Source organism: Pseudochaenichthys georgianus, chromosome 2, assembly GCF_902827115.2.
Source record: "Pseudochaenichthys georgianus chromosome 2, fPseGeo1.2, whole genome shotgun sequence".
NCBI lineage: Eukaryota > Metazoa > Chordata > Actinopteri > Perciformes > Channichthyidae > Pseudochaenichthys > Pseudochaenichthys georgianus.
The window spans coordinates 10,107,709-10,128,881 of NC_047504.1; the positions used below are offsets into that span (position 1 = coordinate 10,107,709).

Genomic DNA, 21,173 nt, shown 5'->3' on the forward strand with positions numbered 1-21,173 from the left:
ATGTGTGGTGAAAGCATAACAGCGGACAGCTCTGAGCCACTTCTATGAAAGCAGCATTACAACACTGACCAGATATTGGCCTCACGACATGTTCAAATGGCCTGTGATATACTTTAAAAGTCGTTCCTGCAAATAAAAAGGGTGCTTCAAGACCTTTGCATGACTAAAGGATTGGGACACAACGTTTCTTTGATTTTCTTTATTTCAATAGATTTTACACTATCTTGCTGGAACCGAAGAAACATTTGACTATAGAAACATAAAAGTAGCACAAAATATATGCAAAAAAAAGAACACATTTAAAAATGATTACATTGAAACTATAAATCCGATCAGGGTCTTTTTGTCAATTTGTCTTTACTTTGTTGGGGGGGGGGGGGTAGTCTGCAACAAAGGATGGCACAGGAAGTCACAGTGTCTAACCTGCAGTCTCCAGTGTACCGCCCTCTGCCGGCTAAAGCTGTGCATCACATCTCCAACCAGAAACATCTCGGTACAGATTTCAGAGAGCAGAAGAACACAGACGACTCTTCTCTGTGTTGCAGTTTCCCCTGGCCTCGTGATGCGCATATTAAAACCTTAAGATGGTGGATATAAAGTAGTTCAAGTGAAACCGAGAAGGGATTTCGAGATCAAGTCTCTTTTAATGTAATAAGAGCTATTAAAAACATAAAACCGTAAGCACGATGGACTCAAGATAAGGCAAAGTGTTTGGATAAGCGGAGTCTGCTCAGTTGACAAACTGCTCAGAAAGTGCTTACATTTTCTTTTTATCCCATCAGTCAATCATTGCCAACACATTTCAAATAAAAAAACATTACAGCTCAAGAGGATTCCTTACACAAGGGCATTGTGGGTCACCAAATGAGGACATGTTTGCGTACAGACTTATTTTTTTCACTAGAAACATTCAGTACGTAATCGTTTTAGTAAGAAAAGAAAAGATTGTTTTCTCATGCAACATGTGGAGTTAAAGTGATTTACCGATGGAGTCTGCTTTTGATTGATAAACAGATTGACCGCAGAGTGAAGGACTGTCTCAGCCCCTTCAAAAGGAAATGAAAAACAGATCACATCTTTAAACAATATGAAAAGTGCAATCCTTAACAACAAATAAAAAGGTCTGTGTGGAACCGTAAGGTCCTTTGTCGGGGGAAAAGTTGTACATCTTAATTTATAGATTATTTAGTTCTTATATATATTTATATATAATCTATGTAACATTGATGACTTTACATCTATTTAAGTGTTACAGTCACAGCACTATACAGGCCGTCCTTTGCTAATGAAAATATTAGGTCGTAATCTCAGTGAAGAATAAGAAATGTTCATATCTTCTTTACAATCTACCTTGTGTACAGTGTTCTAGCAAAAAATAAACAAAAATCAACTTAACGATGTCATTTACAAAAATACCCAACTTTAGTAATTGCAACATTTGGTTGCCACAGCAACAACTTAATATTGTTATGAAATACTATTATACTAGAGTGAAAAGTACATCTTTTTTGAAATTTTCTTCTCTTTTTTTTGGTAAAATGTCATCTATACAATAAACATTTTTTTTTTCCAACAACACAAGCAACTCTATAACTATGCTCATTACTGCAACCCGTGATCTCTTTATCGATGAGAAGGCAAGAAAGATCCAGTAGCTTCCTATTGGTGGCTTGACTTTTAAGCCCCACCCCTCTCGGCTTCTCATTGGCTGACCTCACAGGTTAGACCTTGAAATGACCAACCGTGCAGAACGTAGCACAGCTCAATAAATTACATTCATTTCAAAATAGTTAACAACATTGTTTTCGACTAAAATTTGACCAAGAGTAACATAAGATAAATTACAACAAAATAAAAACTTTTACCACCTTCCACAAATATTACATACAAATAAGTGGAGACAATCAAGAGTGGAGGAAATAAAAAAACCAAGAGTGAAGCACTCTTTAGAAAGGTGTGATCGTGGATTGTCAATGTTAATCGAGCACCATGAAATTACAGAGTTTTTGAAAAATGGGAAATAAGATTTAGTATGAGTTAAACACATTATTTAAAGTATTAATGAGGGTTGCTCTAAAAATGATAAAATCATGGCTGAAAACTAATGATTGTTCTGGGTGGAGGTGAAGATGGTGGGGGGTGTTGAAAAATACCTTGATAGTAGACACAACACAAATCTTTAAATAACTTTGAATACATTTCTAGAACCATGAATATAAACTCTCAAAATAAGAGACACTTTACATACATTACACAGTTTACAATACATTTTTTTTCTCACTCACGTTCCTCATGTAAACTACTCAAACCATGGTAAGAAACGATGGTACACTGTGAAAGTCACCAAACATTCTACAAAGCTATTTTTGATTTGTTGTTTCTTTAACTTATTTTGTTTCCATAAAGTCACTTGTGATGTCAATGAACGGTTACTAGGGGTTTTTCTAGTAACCTTTTTCCGAAATGTGATGTCTTCCCCGAAAAAGTCCTCCTGACAGCCGGTGTGTCGTGTCCTTGACTTCTCCCTCTGAATGAATGTGTTGTTGATGAGCATTTTTTAGGCACTTCTACAGTTTTTTTCTAAAATGGAACAGGATTATCGGTGATAGTAGGGTTGGACAGGACAACCGACGGTCACAGATAGCCCTCCAGTCGTAGTTCAAGTCATCTTTTGCTTGACGTGCGTCGTCAAATGCACCGTTTTTTTGTTTAGCACTTAATACCCTCACCCACCCCCCAAAAAACCTGTCCTCCTGTCACCTGCTAGACCTCGCTTCAAGTCCCAGTCTGCCGGCAGACCATCCGTCTCCAGGTACGAACACACATGCACACACACGCACACGCACACACACACACACACACACACACACACACACACACACACACACGCACACGCACACACACACAAGGCTTGGTATGTCTGGAACGAACCCTAGAGCTTGGTTAAGCCCTTGGCACAGACCCGAGCCTTTAGGCTTTTTTCGGTAATGGCCACGACTGTCTTCTGTCAACACTGTCTTCCCCACAGTCCAGACTGCATGCAGAAATCCGTGCACAATCTATCCCACCACTCCTCCTGAGCACCGGAACAAATAAAGGGTGCGTCGTGAGCAGCTTTCACAATGGCAAAAGAGAAAAAAAATGATCAGGGGGTTTCAAATGTGGCTCTGCTTCTGGCAGGTCGATTCCACCGACCTCTTCAACTTTGGCAAGATGTTTCCGGAGATGAAAAGTTGGCATGGGGAGGGATGGATGAGCTTCATCATGGCATCTTAACAGCATCTGGGGCAGAGGACCCTCGCAGGGACCGTCACGTTAACAAAACATGAACCTGTCTGCCCCAAGGAGATTCAACTTTTAGAAAAGCCCTACCCTACCCCTGTGAGTCTTCCTGCTTTCCACTCAAGCACTACATGTCTCGTATAGTGCAAATCTTTTTCTCTATACTAACCAAAAGGATGAACGTTGTGCAGCGGCTTTTAGAATAAATATGAAAGAGGGGTTTGACGGTACTTTGGGAGAACAGTTGTTAAAACGACCTTTATAGTGTGTCTGCTATGTATGTAGTACTATACAGAATATTTTTGACTTTTTCAAGTTAATAGTTTTTTTTTTTATACATACAGTATATATCTTTTTTTTTTTTTATGTGTGTGTTACACCGGCACTGCAGTTCTTACGGTTAAATTGAAGTGTTACACTCTTAGCATGCAGGTTGCTGGACCTCTATGGGAGAGGTCATGTAGTATTTACACAGGGGCTCTTGTGGGTTTCCTAGTGCAGCTTCGTGACACTCCATTCCCTTCCTGAAAATTATTTCAGGATAATCTGCAGGACAGAGACAGAGAGAGTAAAGGAGAAGGAGCAAAAAGAGACATTTAGTGGACCTGTAATACAGAAACGACCAATACAAAATATACAACAACATAAGTACAGAGAATAGATGCTTTTAATGTGTTTGCCGTGATCTGGGTCAAACAATAATTGCCTTTGTTTCTGTCTAGTCTAGGTCAGATTTGGATTCATTCTCCAGCAAGCTGCGAGCAACTATTTCACAACTGGCTACTTGGAGTTGTCTATCCCAAACTCAGAGGAGGTTTTGTGGTCAAGTCGATGTCAGATCATGTTCCCAAAAAAGAGAGAAACCACTTCCTCTAAAGGTTGTGGAGAGAAAGACATCCGGAAGGCAGTGAGATGCTGTGCTAATGGTCTGATGTTTCATACAAATTGGAGCCAAAGCTTCTCCGGATTTGCAAATAGTATTTGACCTAGGTCCAGCCACGTCTGTGTGTATTCTCTCTTTGGGAGATAAACACTGACCCAACAAAGAGAAAGAGAGAAGAATAGGGACAGATTGTCTATGGGGGGGAGGACAGGTAGCTGTGGTTGCCCCTAGCAGCCAGAACAAAGCCCTGCAGCATGGTGAGTGTTAATATACAATAGAGAGTCAGCAAAGGACAGAAGCCACTGGTCGCATCACACATCACAGAAGGACGCTGCAGGTGGAGAGTGTGTGGTGTGCAGTGTGAACATATGTTACACTCCACCCGTCTGGCACCACAGGTGAGTGAAAACAAACGCCAGGGACTGTTCGCAGGTCCTATACTGCAGATTTACTAACGGCATGTTTCAGCCTAGGAGAAGATGGAGGATTAAATGTTCAAAAATATATTTCTCTCCATAGTGAGGTAAGAGGTTGAACCCTTGTCCTCTAGCTGCTCAACATACAGTCTCTAATTATGTTTCACACAAGTAAACATATCTTTCTATCTAGGTGGATCACACACACAGCCTGCAAAGCATGTCATGTAATGCCATATTCTGACATTAGAGGGCGCTGCAACGTTATCAGTAAGAGACACCGGTTCCTAGCACATGGTTAATATGAGCTGGAACATGGTGATGTGATTGGTTCTTGCTTGTCATGTCACAGGACTGTGGCGAGTTGACCAGACTCTGAGGCTGAAGTCGAATAGTCCATTTAGCTTAGGAACCTTCCTAAAGGAGTGAAATGACCCGGAAGTCCCTCAGTGGCAGCCATGATAAGTGCTGTTCGAATTCTCTAGAATGATGAGAATGATAGGAAAGGAGGTTTCAAACTTCCTTTATAACCTCCTTTAGCTTAGGAACCACTGGACCTCCCTAACCGACAGGAGAAGCGAAAATGCTGCCCCACAATGCCTTGCAGCCGCAGCATTTGCCGTCACTCAACAGTCGGCCGTTCACGGAAACAACCGATTATGACCGAGAAATGATATCATGAAAGTTACGGTGCGTATTAAGCATTTTAAAACGTATGTGGTAAGTTGCCAAAGTGCTTTGTTTTGAACGTTCATCAGTATTATAAATCAAAGAGAGAAATATGAACGTTAGTTTTCACTGAAGTTATCAAATAAAGTCAACATTTCAGTCTTTACTGAGCTGTGTGGGGTTTGTTCAACTTCTAAAAGATGTTTGAATGGTGATATACACAGTGATAGATGTTAAGGACTAACGTTTATAATAAATACATTTGTATTGATTTTAAGATCTTTAGTTCATACAATCATACGTAGGCCTATTGGGATCATGTGTATTAATGTGGACCGGAGGGAGAGGGTGACGAGCAGAAGTTTCACTTTCCTTTTGTATTTCAATTCCAACTTTGGTCATGAAGAATATGTTTCTCTGTTGTCCCCGTTCATAAAGCAAAGCAGCAGCATCAGAGCACGGAGCAGAGTCTCTAGATGAGTTCACAGTAGTCCCTCGTTCTTATTAAACATCCATGTTGTAGTCCGCTGTATAGAAAACTGTGGTTTCCATGGTTTCCCCACAGCAGCAGACGCACACAATGACGTCCGCTGGCGCATCATAAACACGTCGGATAGTGAAAGTGCATTCGGATTTTCTAAAGTACCGCAGTCTCTTCTCCTAAGTCCTTTTGAATTCTCCTATCCACTATCCCTTAACCCCGTGACGTTTCACTCAGAGGTCAAGGAATAGACGATAGGGTTAGAACTTAGGAGCTGATTTTTAAACTATCCGACTGCAGCCTGAACCTCTTAATGTGTCTGCAACATCCTGTCCCTCAAAGCACGAGTGTGTCTTTTTTAACCTACGTCTGAGAGGTGACCAAAACACAGGCCTATAGCTCCAGATACAGAATATTGATATCACTATGCCAATTGTATTCCCCTCACTAAGTCCCAATCAACTTGAAAAAGCCACAAAACAATTAAGGCGATGCCAAAGGCTAATGCAATCTCAGGGTTTGCACCTCAGGTTTTGACAGACAGGTTTGTTTTTTAGGAAACAAGGACGTCATGTATTTACAAAAAACACATTCTGGGGGTTTATTCTGAAGGACCATAAGATGTAGCAAACAAGGCGTGCCCTCCGCCCAGTACAGCTCGTGATGAGACGTGTTAACTGTGTCCTAGCTGGAGAGATCTTTATGCAGCGTGGTGGATGGGGGGAGCAGACGGAGACAGACAGCGAGGCTGACGTCAGTGTTTCTCCTTGTCCCACATGCATCTTTAAAGAGCAGCTCTACTGCTGCTGCATGCCAATTACAAGAAGGGATGGTGTCTCGCAGGAAGTGCACACACTGCTGGCCTGTGAGGGGCAATAAAGAGCAAGGTACCGGATCATCCGTTTACGATGGAACAACGATTCATTTTATTGTTTTTTATTTGAAAATGAACCAGTCATTTTTTATTTATTTTTTACACCATCCTTCGCTCTCATCTTTTTTATTATTCCAAATGGGATATGAGTTCTTTTTTTCTTTTTAAAGGTTTAACATTGTAATTTAAGTTTTTCTGTCCATTTAGGGCCCAAATAAAGAACATTGTTGTGTTAACTAATGATGTTGAGTGTCTTGGCCCTTATCTATTCTAAAGCTCCCTTTAGTGTCCCATTTCACATGTCTCCATTATGCTCGCATTTGTTTTGCATTCAAGTGAATGTATACTCATCCCAACTGCCTCTCGACAAACAATGATACACATGTGGCCAATTCTTCCCCCGTGACGTGGTTGTTTTCCAGTAACGGCACATGTGTACCTGTGGAACACTTCTAATCTGTTCATCTGCGTGTCCTCAAGGCACCTCAACATAGCGTACTACCAGTAAATGATTACCAGCTGCGTGAGGCCGGGGCGCCAGCATTGTGCAGACATTTCCACGCATGCGTCACTGTGGCATTCAAACCTGTCCCTGCTTCCGGCTGACGCGCAGCAACAGGAGAGCCGATCAGAGGCCATTTTTAGACAGCCTCTGTGATCATTTTTCCTGTGCCTGTCTCACTCGGACACTATCGTTCCCTCACATGGTTTATACGCCCTTTTTATCCCGCGTCCAGAAAAAGGTAAAAAGTTGAAGTGGGTGGAAAAATCCAACATGGCCTGGATGTGTTTGCTTAAGCGTGTGTGTTTGCTTAGCACACAAGCAGTACAGATGATGCCCTCTATTGCAGATGAAGAGGCTTTTTTTAACAACGAGAAAAGTGGAAACTTAAAACAGAACATGCAAAACAAAACCAGGAAGTAGTGCAACACAACTACTACTCTGCAAATGTGGGAGCTCTGAAGAAGTGCTTGTTGTGATGTTTTACAAGATATATAACGGTAGCTCTGGAAAATACAGACTCATGCCCAGTGCGGGCGGATGTTTGGTTGAGGGAGGGGTCAGCTGCAGGTTATTGCAGCCCACTATTAGAGGCTAGTACTTATTCAGAGCTCCAGGGACTGATGAAAGAAAGCTTTAAAAGGAGCAAACCTGATTGGCTGGTGCTGTTGCTGCGTAGGGGACACTTGTGGCAGGAGTTGTTGCTGCAGAGACAGTAGCAGGCGAAGCACTGTACATCATTGGGACTATGTTTTCAGGGTGGGAAAGGAGGAGGAGGAGGTGGAGGAATTGGTTGGAGAGGGAAGGAGGTGGTAGCAATGGAAAGGTAGCATTATGGTAACCAGGGCAACAGTTGTGATGCGTTTGTTGTCGTAGATGTTGTTGATGGTGGGCAGGATGTTACAGAGAGCCAGCAAGCCATCGTTAAGTTTACACCGGCAGATGGCATGCACCCATTCACAATGCAAAGCAAGGAGGACAGAAAGAAAGGACGAGAGAGAGAGAGAGAGAGAAAGAGCATGGGAGAAAAAACAAACAAAAAACAAGAGGAGAGAAGCTGATTACAATCACAAGTAAGGAAATGTAAACGGAGAATCAGTTTGCTGTTTTTCCCAGAGAAGTTGAGCGCGCAAGACACCGATTACAATGAATCAATGGCGCTTTCTGGCAGCGGGGATGGACATTTTGTTTTCTAATTCATGTGGGGCTGACAAGCAGGAAGGCGCCAGGCAGCTCCGTCATGCCAAAAACATGCTCCTCTGACAGACGCTTACAATCATTATTCCTTGTCATCCATTTCCCATTATTGCGGACTTCTTGTAATTCCGATCCCTTTTAGTGGAGAAAAATACTGGAATAACTTCTCTGGGAAACTGATTTCAATTTCCTGATCAACACAGCACAGCAAACAGACAGTAGCTATCCTACAGCTGAGAGAACAGTGTTCTATCATCGTGTACACACATTAGCGAGTAGGTCGGGAGGGGAGGAAAGTCACAACTCTTTCAGGTGACACAAACAAACAAACAAACGTGTTTTCCATATATTATCTCAGGACAAGCAAATAGACGTCTCCTGGTTTACCACCACTGCCACAGGTGGACATGCGGTGACCTATTGTCTCACCTGCAAGGGTTGCAGATATTGCCCCCGACAACATACATTATACAGTGTGTGTGTGTGAGAGAGCAAAGGGAAGGGCAAGACCTACCAAGACCGCTAGTAGGAGTCATGCACAAGACTGACCTGTTGTGTTCATGCAGAGAAGACAGAGAGGGAGAGGGGGGAGACAGAGAGGGGAGAGAGAGAGAGAGAGGGAAGGAAATAAATGGGGTTAATTGAGAGGGAGGAGATCAACAAAGTTAGACAAGACAAAATAAAAATATCTACAGTGGAGCAAGCAGAGGAGTCCCCTTATTCAGTTATAGCATAAGCGAGGGAATGCTACTGTAGGTTCTGAAATAACGTGTGCTATGTTGGCAAAGCTGGATCAATGATTATTGGCTTACAGATGTGGAGTAAATGATAAATAATCAGTCATTTACTGAGTGGCATTTGTTGTACTTCTGTTAATAAAGTTGATACACATTGTTCTGCTGATCCACGAGCAGCCAAGCTGCATTATTTAAAAGGGAATATTCTTTTGTGTATTCTTACTTTCTCATAAAGTTCAGTGGCCACAAGACCGATGCAAATAACATAATTGTGGAAATATCAAGGTTCAGTGTCACTACAGTATTACAGTCAACCTTCTATATCTGCTTCCTATCGTTGTTTTTTCAATCTCCACCTATCTGACACCTGGCCGATCTGTAATAACATTATGTGCAAACACGACTTTAACCCAGGGCTACTTCCCACACACTGATACTGAGGGGGAGGGAGGGAGAGAGGAGGGGCTGTCAGGCATCTCAAACAACAGGCAAACCAAACGATCAGGTGGAAGTGAGGGATGGGAGTCTCATCCTCATGACTCAGTGTGGCTACAGGCCTGCACATCATTTTAGCAAGTGACTAGAAGAGGATTGCTCTTTTAAAAGTGTCCTTTTTTCCGATATTGATGCACCTCAAAACATAAATCACTTTTCTTCTTAAAAGCCTCCTGATCATTAGAATCAACTGGGCTTGTTTTTCTCCTCTGGTATGCTTTGGTGCTACGGTTGAGAAGGTGTATCGAATCCAAGTTTTAATACATCGTCTTTTGTATGGCTCTGATCAAAGCCTGCACTGCCCTTCAACCTGGCAGACACTACGTGGCAGAGTGTAGGGCTGGCACGGTGAATATTTGGAACATTAACACACACTTTCATAGCAGGAATTTTTATGTACGTCACTCAAACTTATCAAAAGAAAATCTAGGACTAAACTCACGAAAACCGATCATGAGTGGTGATCTTAGCACAATAAGATACATTTGTGATGAGGTTAGATAAGCACATTCAGTGGGTGTCTGTGCGTTTGCATGCTCGAGATGAGTGCCTGTGTTTCGAGGCGCTCTCACCTGTGGGAAAGAAAGCGGGCTGCTGGAGCTGTGCGTTGGCCAGAGCCTGCTGGTAGTGCAAAACACTGGGGTTGAACAGCGAGCCGTTACACTTCTCCATCGCTTGTCTCTTTGGTAGGGGCTGGAGGATGCCGTGGGGGAACGCCTGGACACACACAAACACACACACACACTAGATTTGATCTGCATACTTACACAAGTGTGATATTTGCAAATGTGTTATTTGTCTAAGCACAGCACAACAAGGCACAAGTGGAAGCTTGCTGTAACTATCACAAGGACAATGAGAAACTACACCAAGGCAAGGCAATCAACAACACATTACAGAACATAATTTAACGTTACATTAATACATGTACAGTACAATCTAGAGTTGCTACTTGCGATCAAAAAATTTAGAATTTTACAGGGTTTCACAAAAAACAAAAGAGCCAACTTAAATTGTGTGAGTGGCTACAGTACAATTAAAGAAGCTACATGCAAAGCAAAAGGTGAAAGGTCAAAGTACCAGGTCTACAGTTGCCTCGAGGGGTCGCTTCATTGCTTTGGCAGTCGACTGAGTCTTTAATTAGCAGGCAGCGAGCACATGATGGCAGTGGGCCAATGGGATTCAAGCGTATTAACATACAGGTAACAGCAAGCAGAGGTGCGTCATGGGGGACAGCATTGCATTGTGGATAGGTGAGAAGGAAAAAAAACAAAAACAAATAATCTGAATGCAAGTATACCACATACAAAACAATAGGCATGCACATAAACAAAAAACTGTTTTGTTTACTTCAAGTAGTTTTGGTCTCTCCACCCTATTCCCACTCAGCGGTGCGTGATGCTCACCTCCTGCTATTAGACACAGCATCAGTGCAGCGTGAACACGCAGCTCCAGAGCTTTGAACGGGCCTCCTCCTCCGAGCAGACGCACAATAAACCTTCACAGGCAAGCCAGGAGATTATTAGATTGTGCGGAGGGCTACACCCAGATGTTGTTTTCACAGATAGCAACCGACATGGGTTTATTTTGTTAGACTGAAGTGCTTGAGTCTAGGGGGGTAAAGTATGTCAGAGGGTGCGTTCTGGATAACATATGCATCAGTTATACACATGTGTAATGTAAAAGAAACATTATTTTTATAGAGCAATACTTTTAACGTGCTGGTGGTGTTTTAGCTCCTGTCAGCTGCTCTATTACGCAGAGTGTATTTCCTGACACTGACTGCACCTCCTCGAGTATATAACTCAGCACAATGACAATTATATGTGGACTCACAACACCTGCACCACAGAGCACATACCATCCCACTTTTCCCATGCCCCCTCCCACCTCCTGCATAAGCATTCTGGTTTATTTGTCTCCCTAATGGAGGCCTGATGTGTTCTTGGCTTCCAAGCCAACACAATCCCATTAAGTTCTGGTGAGTGGGCACATACTATATCTCTGTGTGGTGCTTGTTGTTGCTGCTGGCTCAGCAAGAAGTTTGGGAGGAGGGAGGCTGATCTCCTGGAGACAGCTAATGGAGACGAGGAGCTGATTGTGTGGCTTGTTTCATTAAAGAATAAATGTCTGCATATGTTTAAAGAACAACAAAGCCTATCCTTATATACACTGGTAGAGATGTTGCATGAATGCCTTTGCACGGTCCCATTGCACGCTTAGAAATGAGACACTAATGCAATGAAAACATACAGTAAGAATCTCTAATTCAGACGCAGAGCAGTGTGAAGTAAAAGTATGAAATATTGATGGATATACACTTGAGGCTGGCGGTGGCTGTGTGTGCAGCTGCATCGGGGTGGCGGCTAGCGACTAGAGGCGGCACAACACAGTTTTATTCTTCGTTATATTTCTCTTTTCAAAGGAGTTCCCTCACCCACTCGTCCCGCTGTGTTTCTGTCAGCAGTGTCGCTCTCCTGCTTCCTGTGACGTCTGGGCCACAGCCAGGAACTGTGGGGGGGGTGTGGAGGTGAAAAGCACTGCACCAAACTGTGCAAGTAGATTACTATAACACAACATGCAGATGGATAATTGTGTTTCTGTCCGTTTTACTGATGAAAGGCTGGAGGAACACAGCATGTGAGATAGGATTTATTTGTCCCAAGACACAGGAAGGCTCCGTCTACTATGTGACAACCAACCCTAAAGGTAAAATGATATTTGTTTACAATTTGGTCCTATTTTTTGTTGGACCAGTGTATTCCCGGAGGTAGAAGTCCAGCACGTAGACAACTGTGCAGTTTGGAGGGCGTCAGCAGTTTGCCCCTGATTCCAGTCTTTTCGCTAAGCTAACCATCAGCTGCACCTTCACAATAAACAGACACTCCTATCTCTTTAAATGTCTTATCCAAACTGTCTGTTGTAAATGTCCATTTTCACAATTTAAAGGCCGTCTAGGAAATAGGAAATGTAGCCCTTTTACTTATTACACTTCATTTTTTGGAGGGTTTAATTGTAAATATGCTCGCCTTCATTTTGACAGATGAGGAGAAAATAAACCAGGGATGATATCTGCAAAAATGTTTACCGTTTTTAAACTTTAAAAAGGGGAAATTATTGACATGACACCAAACCGATTTCAAACAATCTCTTCAATTCCTTCATAACGTTTAGATGTAGCTGATTAAAACAAATAGATTCCTCACTTGCACTCTGGTCTGGCTATGTCCTTTAAGGGAAACCATGTGACCACCAAAAGGAAATATCCCAGTTTTTCTTTCGCTCTTTCTCTCCCTGCCGAGGATGAGCTCAGTGGATTTGTTGAGTAATGGTCTGAACTGATCAAAGCCATCCAGAGTTAGTCATGTGAGAGAGACCGAGGATATCAATCCCAGGGAGAGTTCAGCGGGTTGATGTATGACAGGTGAGCCGCAGCTGGGCCTCTTATGGGGAACATATGAGCTGCAGCTTCTCACGCAGCGCTGGAGGGGATCCAGACACAAGAGGAAGAGGAGGGATGATATTTTGGCATGTTTCCTGCTGGGCCTGATTGTAAAAATAATCTTAAATGTTGGCGTGGGATAATTTTGATCTTTCAAGGGCCCTTGGGAGGATCCTTGGGGTTCTCCATGATGAGAATTGTATTCCACTATAAATCAAAAAGGATGACAATTACATTCCTATTCCACTAACACAACCAACTTTTGGGGTCCATTCCCCCACCAGGATGTGACCATTTAAAGGGACCTTAATAGGCTAGCATCACCCCTATTGCAACATGACTTTATACAAGGAGTGTCTCACCTTTTCACCCTGATGATCTGGTCTCTCATGGGCTTGATGTCCTGGAAACTTTGCTGGTTGACCAGACTGTAGACCAGGATGAAGCCTTGTCCGTTCCTGATGTAAAGGTCCCTCATGGAGGCGAACTGCTCGGTGCCGGCTGTGTCCAGGATCTCCAGCACCGACGGAGAGGAGTCCACCTCGATCTCCTTCCTGTAGAAATCTTCAATGGTCGGGTCGTACTTCTCTATAAATGTCCCGGTGACAAACTGCACCGTGAGGGCGGACTTCCCCACCCCACCGCTGCCGAGCACCACCACCTTATACTCTCGCATCCTGTGGACCTAAACCCCGCATGCAGAGAATAACGCGTACAGCAGCGGATAAAAGAAACGCATCCCCACGCACAGCAGTCTAGACTCACACCACAGCCATGACACAGGAACAGCGCGCAGAGAAGGAGACAGAGGAGGAGGAGATGCTGCTGCAGAGACAGGCGGGATGCTGGAGCATTTAGCCCAGAGAGGGACAGCCTCTACTGAAATATTCCCACGCTATCTTGCAGGGATTCCAGTGGCATCCATAATGCAATAAGGCGTCGGTGTGGTAAAAATAAGATTGGCTATTTTAGCAACAACTAGACGGCACATCTTATGTGCAAAACAATAGGCTAACAGTATGTCTGCACACTCAGTGGGGTACAGTACCGTTAAAGGCGAAGAGCCTATTTATCCTTAAGGAGGCTCCAGAGCTGCTGGGAATCCACGCCTCTGGAGTCGGTGCAGCCACTGGATGATGTTACTATTTCCTGGAAAGTATGGGGGGTGATTAGTGCCACATAGAGACAGTGGAAGAATAGAAATGACAAAGATAAGAGAAGCTTATGATAATGGGAATGAAACTGAAGCCGTGTTACTTAATACAATTGTTATTTAAACTGTCAGAGGAAGTTTTCTTGATTGTAAGCAAACTATTATTAGCCCTCATTTTGGAATTACACTAGATCAGTGCATATTTAATTTAACACACATCAATGTTGCAAATAAACATAGTTATTGTTGAAGTGTGGTTAAGTTTAGACTAATACAAGGTGAACAATGGATGCTGGTCCCATGCCCCAGACTCTATAACATCACATAGGGTCACCAAAGGGCTTTGTCACTCAAATATGGGTTTTTGGCATTTTCTAAATAACTGATACTGACACTATAGTCATTGAACCAATTAAAAAGGTAATATGGAAATAGAAGGCAATAACATTAGAGAAAAACAAAGAGAACATTAGACACGTTGGAAATGAACAAGAAATGTGCCTGGGTTTATAAATAGTATTTTTTAAAAGATAATTCTAAGATTGAAATGTAAAAGATGGAACTGATTCTGCAAGTCTGAGGGAAACTGGGTTCACCTACCACAGGAGATGCTCCTCACACTCAGCAAAGTGTTTGGTACACACTGCAAAAATAAAAAAATTATATTCACATAAATATACTCACCAAAGTCTTCGGTTTGTTTTTTCTACACCATCAATACTAATCCATTAAAGCAGTAGTATTGTTGACCCTTCAGATAGAAATGTATTTCCCCCTGCAAACAAGCTCCACTGCAGCAACAGGAAATGACAAAGAAAACAACCAATCAAGTTTGTTTGTCCTTATCATAATGTTCATCATGTGTGGTGAAAGCATAACAGCGGACAGCTCTGAGCCACTTCTATGAAAGCAGCATTACAACACTGACCAGATATTGGCCTCACGACATGTTCAAATGGCCTGTGATATACTTTAAAAGTCGTTCCTGCAAATAAAAAGGGTGCTTCAAGACCTTTGCATGACTAAAGGATTGGGACACAACGTTTCTTTGATTTCTTTATTTCAATAGATTTTACACTATCTTGCTGGAACCGAAAGAGAACATTTGACTATAGAAACATAAAGTAGCCACAAAATATATGCAAAAAAAAGAACACATTTAAAAATGATTACATTGAACTATAAATCCGATCAGGGTCTTTTTGTCAATGTTGTCTTTACTTGTTGGGGGGGGGGGGGGTAGTCTGCAACAAAGGATGGCACAGGAAGTCACAGTGTCTAACCTGCAGTCTCCAGTGTACCGCCCTCTGCCGGCTAAAGCTGTGCATCACATCTCCAACCAGAAACATCTCGGTACAGATTTCAGAGAGCAGAAGAAACAGACGACTCTTCTCTGTGTTGCAGTTTCCCCTGGCCTCGTGATGCGCATATTAAACCTTAAGATGGGGTGATATAAAGTAGTTCAAGTGAAACCGAGAAGGGATTTCGAGATCAAGTCTCTTTTAATGTAATAAGAGCTATTAAAAACATAAAACCGTAAGCACGATGGACTCAAGATAAGGCAAAGTGTTTGGATAAGCGGAGTCTGCTCAGTTGACAAACTGCTCAGAAAGTGCTTACATTTTCTTTTTATCCCATCAGTCAATCATTGCCAACACATTTCAATAAAAAACATTACAGCTCAAGAGGATTCCTTACACAAGGGCATTGTGGGTCACCAAATGAGGACATGTTTGCGTACAGACTTATTTTTTTCACTAGAAACATTCAGTACGTATCGTTTTAGTAGAAAAGAAAAGATTGTTTTCTCATGCAACATGTGGAGTTAAAGTGATTTACCGATGGAGTCTGCTTTTGATTGATAAACAGATTGACCGCAGAGTGAAGGACTGTCTCAGCCCCTTCAAAAGGAAATGAAAAACAGATCACATCTTTAAACAATATGAAAGTGCAATCCTTAACAACAAATAAAAAGGTCTGTGTGGAACCGTAAGGTCCTTTGTCGGGGGAAAAGTTGTACATCTTAATTTATAGATTATTTAGTTCTTATATATATTTATATAATCTATGTAACATGATGACTTTACATCTATTTAAGTGGTTACAGTCACAAGCACTATACAGGCCGTCCTTTGCTAATGAAAATATTAGGTCGTAATCTCAGTGAAGAATAAGAAATGTTCATATCTTCTTTACAATCTACCTTGTGTACAGTGTTCTAGCAAAAAATAAACAAAAATCAACTTAAACGATGTCATTTACAAAAATACCCAACTTTAGTACTTGCAACATTTGGTTGCCACAGCAACAACTTAATATTGTTATGAAATACTATTATACTAGAGTGAAAAGTACATCTTTTTTTGAAATTTTCTTCTCTTTTTTTTGGTAAAATGTCATCTATACAATAAACATTTTTTTTTTTCCACACACACAAGCAACTCTATAACTATGCTCATTACTGCAAACCCGTGATCTCTTTATCGATGAGAAGGCAAGAAAGATCCAGTAGCTTCCTATTGGTGGCTTGACCTTTTTAAGCCCCACCCCTCTCGGCTTCTCATTGGCTGACCTCACCAGGTTAGACCTTGAAATGACCAACCGTGCAGAACGTAGCACAGCTCAATAAATTACATTCATTTCAAAATAGTTAACAACATTGTTTTCGACTAACATTTGACCAAGAGTAACATAAGATAAATTACAACAAAATAAAAACTTTTACCACCCTTCCACAAATATTACATACAAATAAGTGGAGACAATCAAGAGTGGAGGAAATAAAAAAACCAAGAGTGAAGCACTCTTTAGAAAGGTGTGATCGGGATTGTCAATGTTAATCGAGCACCATGAAATTACAGAGTTTTTGAAAAATGGGAAATAGATTTAGTATGAGTTAAACACATTATTTAAAGTATTAATGAGGGTTGCTCTAAAATGATAAATCATGGCTGAAAACTAATGATTGTTCTGGGTGGAGGTGAAGATGGTTGGGGGGTTGTTGAAAATACCTTGATAGTAGACACAACACAAATCTTTAAATAACTTTGAATACATTTCTAGAACCATGAATATAAACTCTCAAAATAAGAGACACTTTACATACATTACACAGTTTACAATACATTTTTTTTCTCACTCACGTTCCTCATGTAAACTACTCAAACCATGGTAAGAACGATGGTACACTGTGAAAGTCACCAAACATTCTACAAAGCTATTTTTGATTTGTTGTTTCTTTAACTTATTTTGTTTCCATAAAGTCACTTGTGATGTCAATGAACGGTTACTAGGGGTTTTTCTAGTAACCTTTTCCGAAATGTGATTGTCTTCCCCGAAAAAGTCCTCCTGACAGCCGGTGTGTCGTGTCCTTGACTTCTCCCTCTGAATGAATGTGTTGTTGATGAGCATTTTTTAGGCACTTCTACAGTTTTTTTCTAAATGGAACAGGATTATCGGTGATAGTAGGGTTGGACAGGACAACCGACGGTCACAGATAGCCCTCCAGGTCGTAGTTCAAGTCATCTTTGCTTGACGTGCGTCGTCAAATGCACCGTTTTTTTGTTTAGCACTTAATACCCTCACCCACCCCCCAAAAAACCTGTCCTCCTGTCACCTGCTAGACCTCGCTTCAAGTCCCAGTCTGCCGGCAGACCATCCGTCTCCAGGTACGAACACACATGCACACACACGCACACGCACACACACCACGCACACACACACACACCACACACACACACAACACACACACAACACACGCACACGCACACACACACAAGGCTTGGATAGTCTGGAACGAACCCTAGAGCTTGGTTAAGCCCTTGGCACAGACCCGAGCCTTTAGGCTTTTTTCTGGGTAATGGCCACGACTGTCTTCTGTCAACACTGTCTTCCCCACAGTCCAGACTGCATGCAGAAATCCGCTGCACAATCTATCACCACCACTCCTCCTGAGCACGACGGACAGCAAATAAAGGGTTGCGTCGTGAGCAGCTTTCACAAGGCAAAAGAGAAAAAAAATGATCAGGGGGTTTCAAATGTGGCTCTGCTTCTGGCAGGTCGATTCCACCGACCTCTTCAACTTTGGCAAGATGTTTCCGGAGATGAAAAGTTGGCATGGGGAGGGATGGATGAGCTTCATCATGGCATCTTAACAGCATTCTGGGGCAGAGGACCCTCGCAGGGACCGTCACGTTAACAAAACATGAACCTGTCTGCCCCAAGGAGATTCAACTTTTAGAAAAGCCCTACCCTACCCCTGTGAGTCTTCCTGCTTTCCACTCAAGCACTACATGTCTCGTATAGTGCAAATCTTTTTCTCTATACTAACCAAAGGATGAACGTTGTGCAGCGGCTTTTAGAATAAATATGAAAGAGGGGTTTGACGGTACTTTGGGAGAACAGTTGTTAAAACGACCCTTTATAGTGTGTCTGCTATGTATGTAGTACTATACAGAATATTTTGACCTTTTTCAAGTTAATAGTTTTTTTTTTTATACATTACAGTATATATCTTTTTTTTTTTTTATGTGTGTGTTACACCGGCACTGCAGTTCTTATCGGTTAAATTGAAGTGTTACACTCTTAGCATGCAGGTTGCTGGACCTCTATGGGAGAGGTCATGTAGTATTTACACAGGGGCTCTTGTGGGTTTCCTAGTGCAGCTTCGTGACACTCCATTCCCTTCCTGAAAATTATTTCAGGATAATCTGCAGGACAGAGACAGAGAGAGTAAAGGAGAAGGAGCAAAAGAGACATTTAGTGGACCCTGTAATACAGAACGACCAATACAAAATATACAACAACATAAGTACAGAGAATAGATGCTTTTAATGTGTTTGCCGTGATCTGGGTCAAACAATAATTGCCTTTGTTTCTGTCTAGTCTAGGTCAGATTTGGATTCATTCTCCAGCAAGCTGCGAGCAACTATTTCACAACTGGCTACTTGGAGTTGTCTATCCCAAACTCAGAGGAGGTTTTGTGGTCAAGTCGATGTCAGATCATGTTCCCAAAAAAGAAGAGAAACCACTTCCTCTAAAGGTTGTGGAGAGAAGACATCCGGAAGGCAGTGAGATGCTGTGCTAATGGTCTGATGTTTCATACAAATTGGAGCCAAAGCTTCTCCGGATTTGCAAATAGTATTTGACCTAGGTCCAGCCACGTCTGTGTGTATTCTCTCTTTGGGAGATAAACACTGACCCAACAAAGAGAAAGAGAGAAGAATAGGGACAGATTGTCTATGGGGGGGAGGACAGGTAGCTGTGGTTGCCCCTAGCAGCCAGAACAAAGCCCTGCAGCATGGTGAGTGTTAATATACAATAGAGAGTCAGCAAAGGACAGAAGCCACTGGTCGCATCACACATCACAGAAGGACGCTGCAGGTGGAGAGTGTGTGGTGTGCAGTGTGAACATATGTTACACTCCCACCCGTCTGGCACCACAGGTGAGTGAAAACCAAACGCCAGGGACTGTTCGCAGGTCCTATACTGCAGATTTACTAACGGCATGTTTCAGCCTAGGAGAAGATGGAGGATTAAATGTTCAAAATATATTTCTCTCCATAGTGAGGTAAGAGGTTGAACCCTTGTCCTCTAGCTGCTCAACATACAGTCTCTAATTATGTTTCACACAAGTAAACATATCTTTCTATCTAGGTGGATCACACACACAGCCTGCAAAGCATGTCATGTAATGCCATATTCTGACATTAGAGGGCGCTGCAATCGTTATCAGTAAGAGACACCGGTTCCTAGCACATGGTTAATATGAGCTGGAACATGGTGATGTGATTGGTTCTTGCTTGTCATGTCACAGGACTGTGGCGAGTTGACCAGACTCTGAGGCTGAAGTCGAATAGTCCATTTAGCTTAGGAACCTTCCTAAAGGAGTGAAATGACCCGGAAGTCCCTCAGTGGCAGCCATGATAAGTGCTGTTCGAATTCTCTAGAATGATGAGAATGATAGGAAAGGAGGTTTCAAACTTCCTTTATAACCTCCTTTAGCTTAGGAACCACTGGACCTCCCTAACCGACAGGAGAAGCGAAAATGCTGCCCCACAATGCCTTGCAGCCGCAGCATTTGCCGTCACTCAACAGTCGGCCGTTCACGGAAACAACCGATTATGACCGAGAAATGATATCATGAAAGTTACGGTGCGTATTAAGCATTTTAAAACGTATGTGGTAAGTTGCCAAAGTGCTTTGTTTTGAACGTTCATCAGTATTATAAATCAAAGAGAGAAATATGAACGTTAGTTTTCACTGAAGTTATCAAATAAAGTCAACATTTCAGTCTTTACTGAGCTGTGTGGGGTTTGTTCAACTTCTAAAAGATGTTTGAATGGTGATATACACAGTGATAGATGTTAAGGACTAACGTTTATAATAAATACATTTGTATTGATTTTAAGATCTTTAGTTCATACAATCATACGTAGGCCTATTGGGATCATGTGTATTAATGTGGACCGGAGGGAGAGGGGGACGAGCAGAAGTTTCACTTTCCTTTTGTATTTCAATTCCAACTTTGGTCATGAAGAATATGTTTCTCTGTTGTCCCCGTTCATAAAGCAAAGCAGCAGCATCAGAGCACGGAGCAGAGTCTCTAGATGAGTTCACAGTAGTCCCTCGTTCTTATTAAACATCCATGTTGTAGTCCGCTGTATAGAAAACTGTGGTTTCCATGGTTTCCCCACAGCAGCAGACGCACACAATGACGTCCGCTGGCGCATCATAAACACGTCGGATAGTGAAAGTGCATTCGGATTTTCTAAAGTACCGCAGTCTCTTCTCCTAAGTCCTTTTGAATTCTCCTATCCACTATCCCTTAACCCCGTGACGTTTCACTCAGAGGTCAAGGAATAGACGATAGGGTTAGAACTTAGGAGCTGATTTTTAAACTATCCGACTGCAGCCTGAACCTCTTAATGTGTCTGCAACATCCTGTCCCTCAAAGCACGAGTGTGTCTTTTTTAACCTACGTCTGAGAGGTGACCAAAACACAGGCCTATAGCTCCAGATACAGAATATTGATATCACTATG

General features: G+C 42.2%; 3 protein-coding genes across 14 annotated transcripts in view; all 3 read right to left on the reverse strand.

Moving 5' to 3' along the window:
* Positions 1 to 356: 356 nt before the first annotated feature.
* LOC117459945 (muscleblind-like protein 2) lies at positions 357 to 10,766 on the reverse strand. Of its 3 annotated transcripts, XM_034101127.2 has the most exons (4): positions 10,617 to 10,766; positions 10,109 to 10,253; positions 7,759 to 7,853; positions 357 to 3,828 (listed from the first exon to the last, which is right to left on the reverse strand). In XM_034101127.2, the coding sequence occupies exons 1-4, from the start codon at positions 10,647 to 10,649 to the stop codon at positions 3,814 to 3,816; spliced, it is 288 nt and encodes a 95-aa protein (XP_033957018.1). In that variant the 5' UTR covers positions 10,650 to 10,766; the 3' UTR covers positions 357 to 3,813. The 3 variants fall into 3 exon arrangements, 2 of the variants coding, with proteins under 2 accessions (XP_033957018.1, XP_033957010.1); XR_004553581.2 differs by lacking the exons at positions 10,109 to 10,253; positions 10,617 to 10,766 and adding an exon at positions 8,819 to 8,854; XM_034101119.2 differs by lacking the exon at positions 7,759 to 7,853.
* A 2,070-nt stretch (positions 10,767 to 12,836) lies between these two features.
* On the reverse strand, positions 12,837 to 13,961 carry LOC117456967 (ras-related protein Rap-2a-like). Its single transcript, XM_034096844.2, has one exon. The coding sequence runs from the start codon at positions 13,652 to 13,654 to the stop codon at positions 13,337 to 13,339; it is 318 nt and encodes a 105-aa protein (XP_033952735.1). The 5' UTR covers positions 13,655 to 13,961; the 3' UTR covers positions 12,837 to 13,336.
* A 4,736-nt stretch (positions 13,962 to 18,697) lies between these two features.
* Positions 18,698 to 21,173, reverse strand: part of mbnl2 (muscleblind-like splicing regulator 2) — a 41,978-nt gene continuing 39,502 nt past the window's right edge. For 5 of the 10 annotated variants that reach the window (XM_034101205.2, XM_034101182.2, XM_034101169.2 and 2 more), the window contains one exon: positions 18,698 to 18,840. In XM_034101205.2, coding sequence (XP_033957096.1) covers positions 18,716 to 18,840 — 125 coding nt within the window. In that variant the 3' untranslated portion in view covers positions 18,698 to 18,715. The remainder of the gene's footprint in view (positions 18,841 to 21,173) is intronic. The other 5 variants (XM_034101213.2, XM_034101197.2, XM_034101174.2 and 2 more) reach the window with 1 other exon arrangement.

Excerpts from the sequence above, each read along its gene's own strand:
- LOC117459945 (XM_034101119.2), bottom strand. The coding sequence starts at position 10,649 with ATGAAGCGACCCCTCGAGGCAACTGTAGACCTG. Across the intron at positions 10,254-10,616 it reads TCGAGGCAACTGTAGACCTG|GCGTTCCCCCACGGCATCCT; the intron begins GTACTTTGACCT and ends GTGTGTGTCCAG. Across the intron at positions 3,829-10,108 it reads GCCCGCTTTCTTTCCCACAG|ATTATCCTGAAATAATTTTC; the intron begins GTGAGAGCGCCT and ends TCTGTCCTGCAG.
- LOC117456967 (XM_034096844.2), bottom strand. The coding sequence starts at position 13,654 with ATGCGAGAGTATAAGGTGGTGGTGCTCGGCAGCGGTGGGGTGGGGAAG.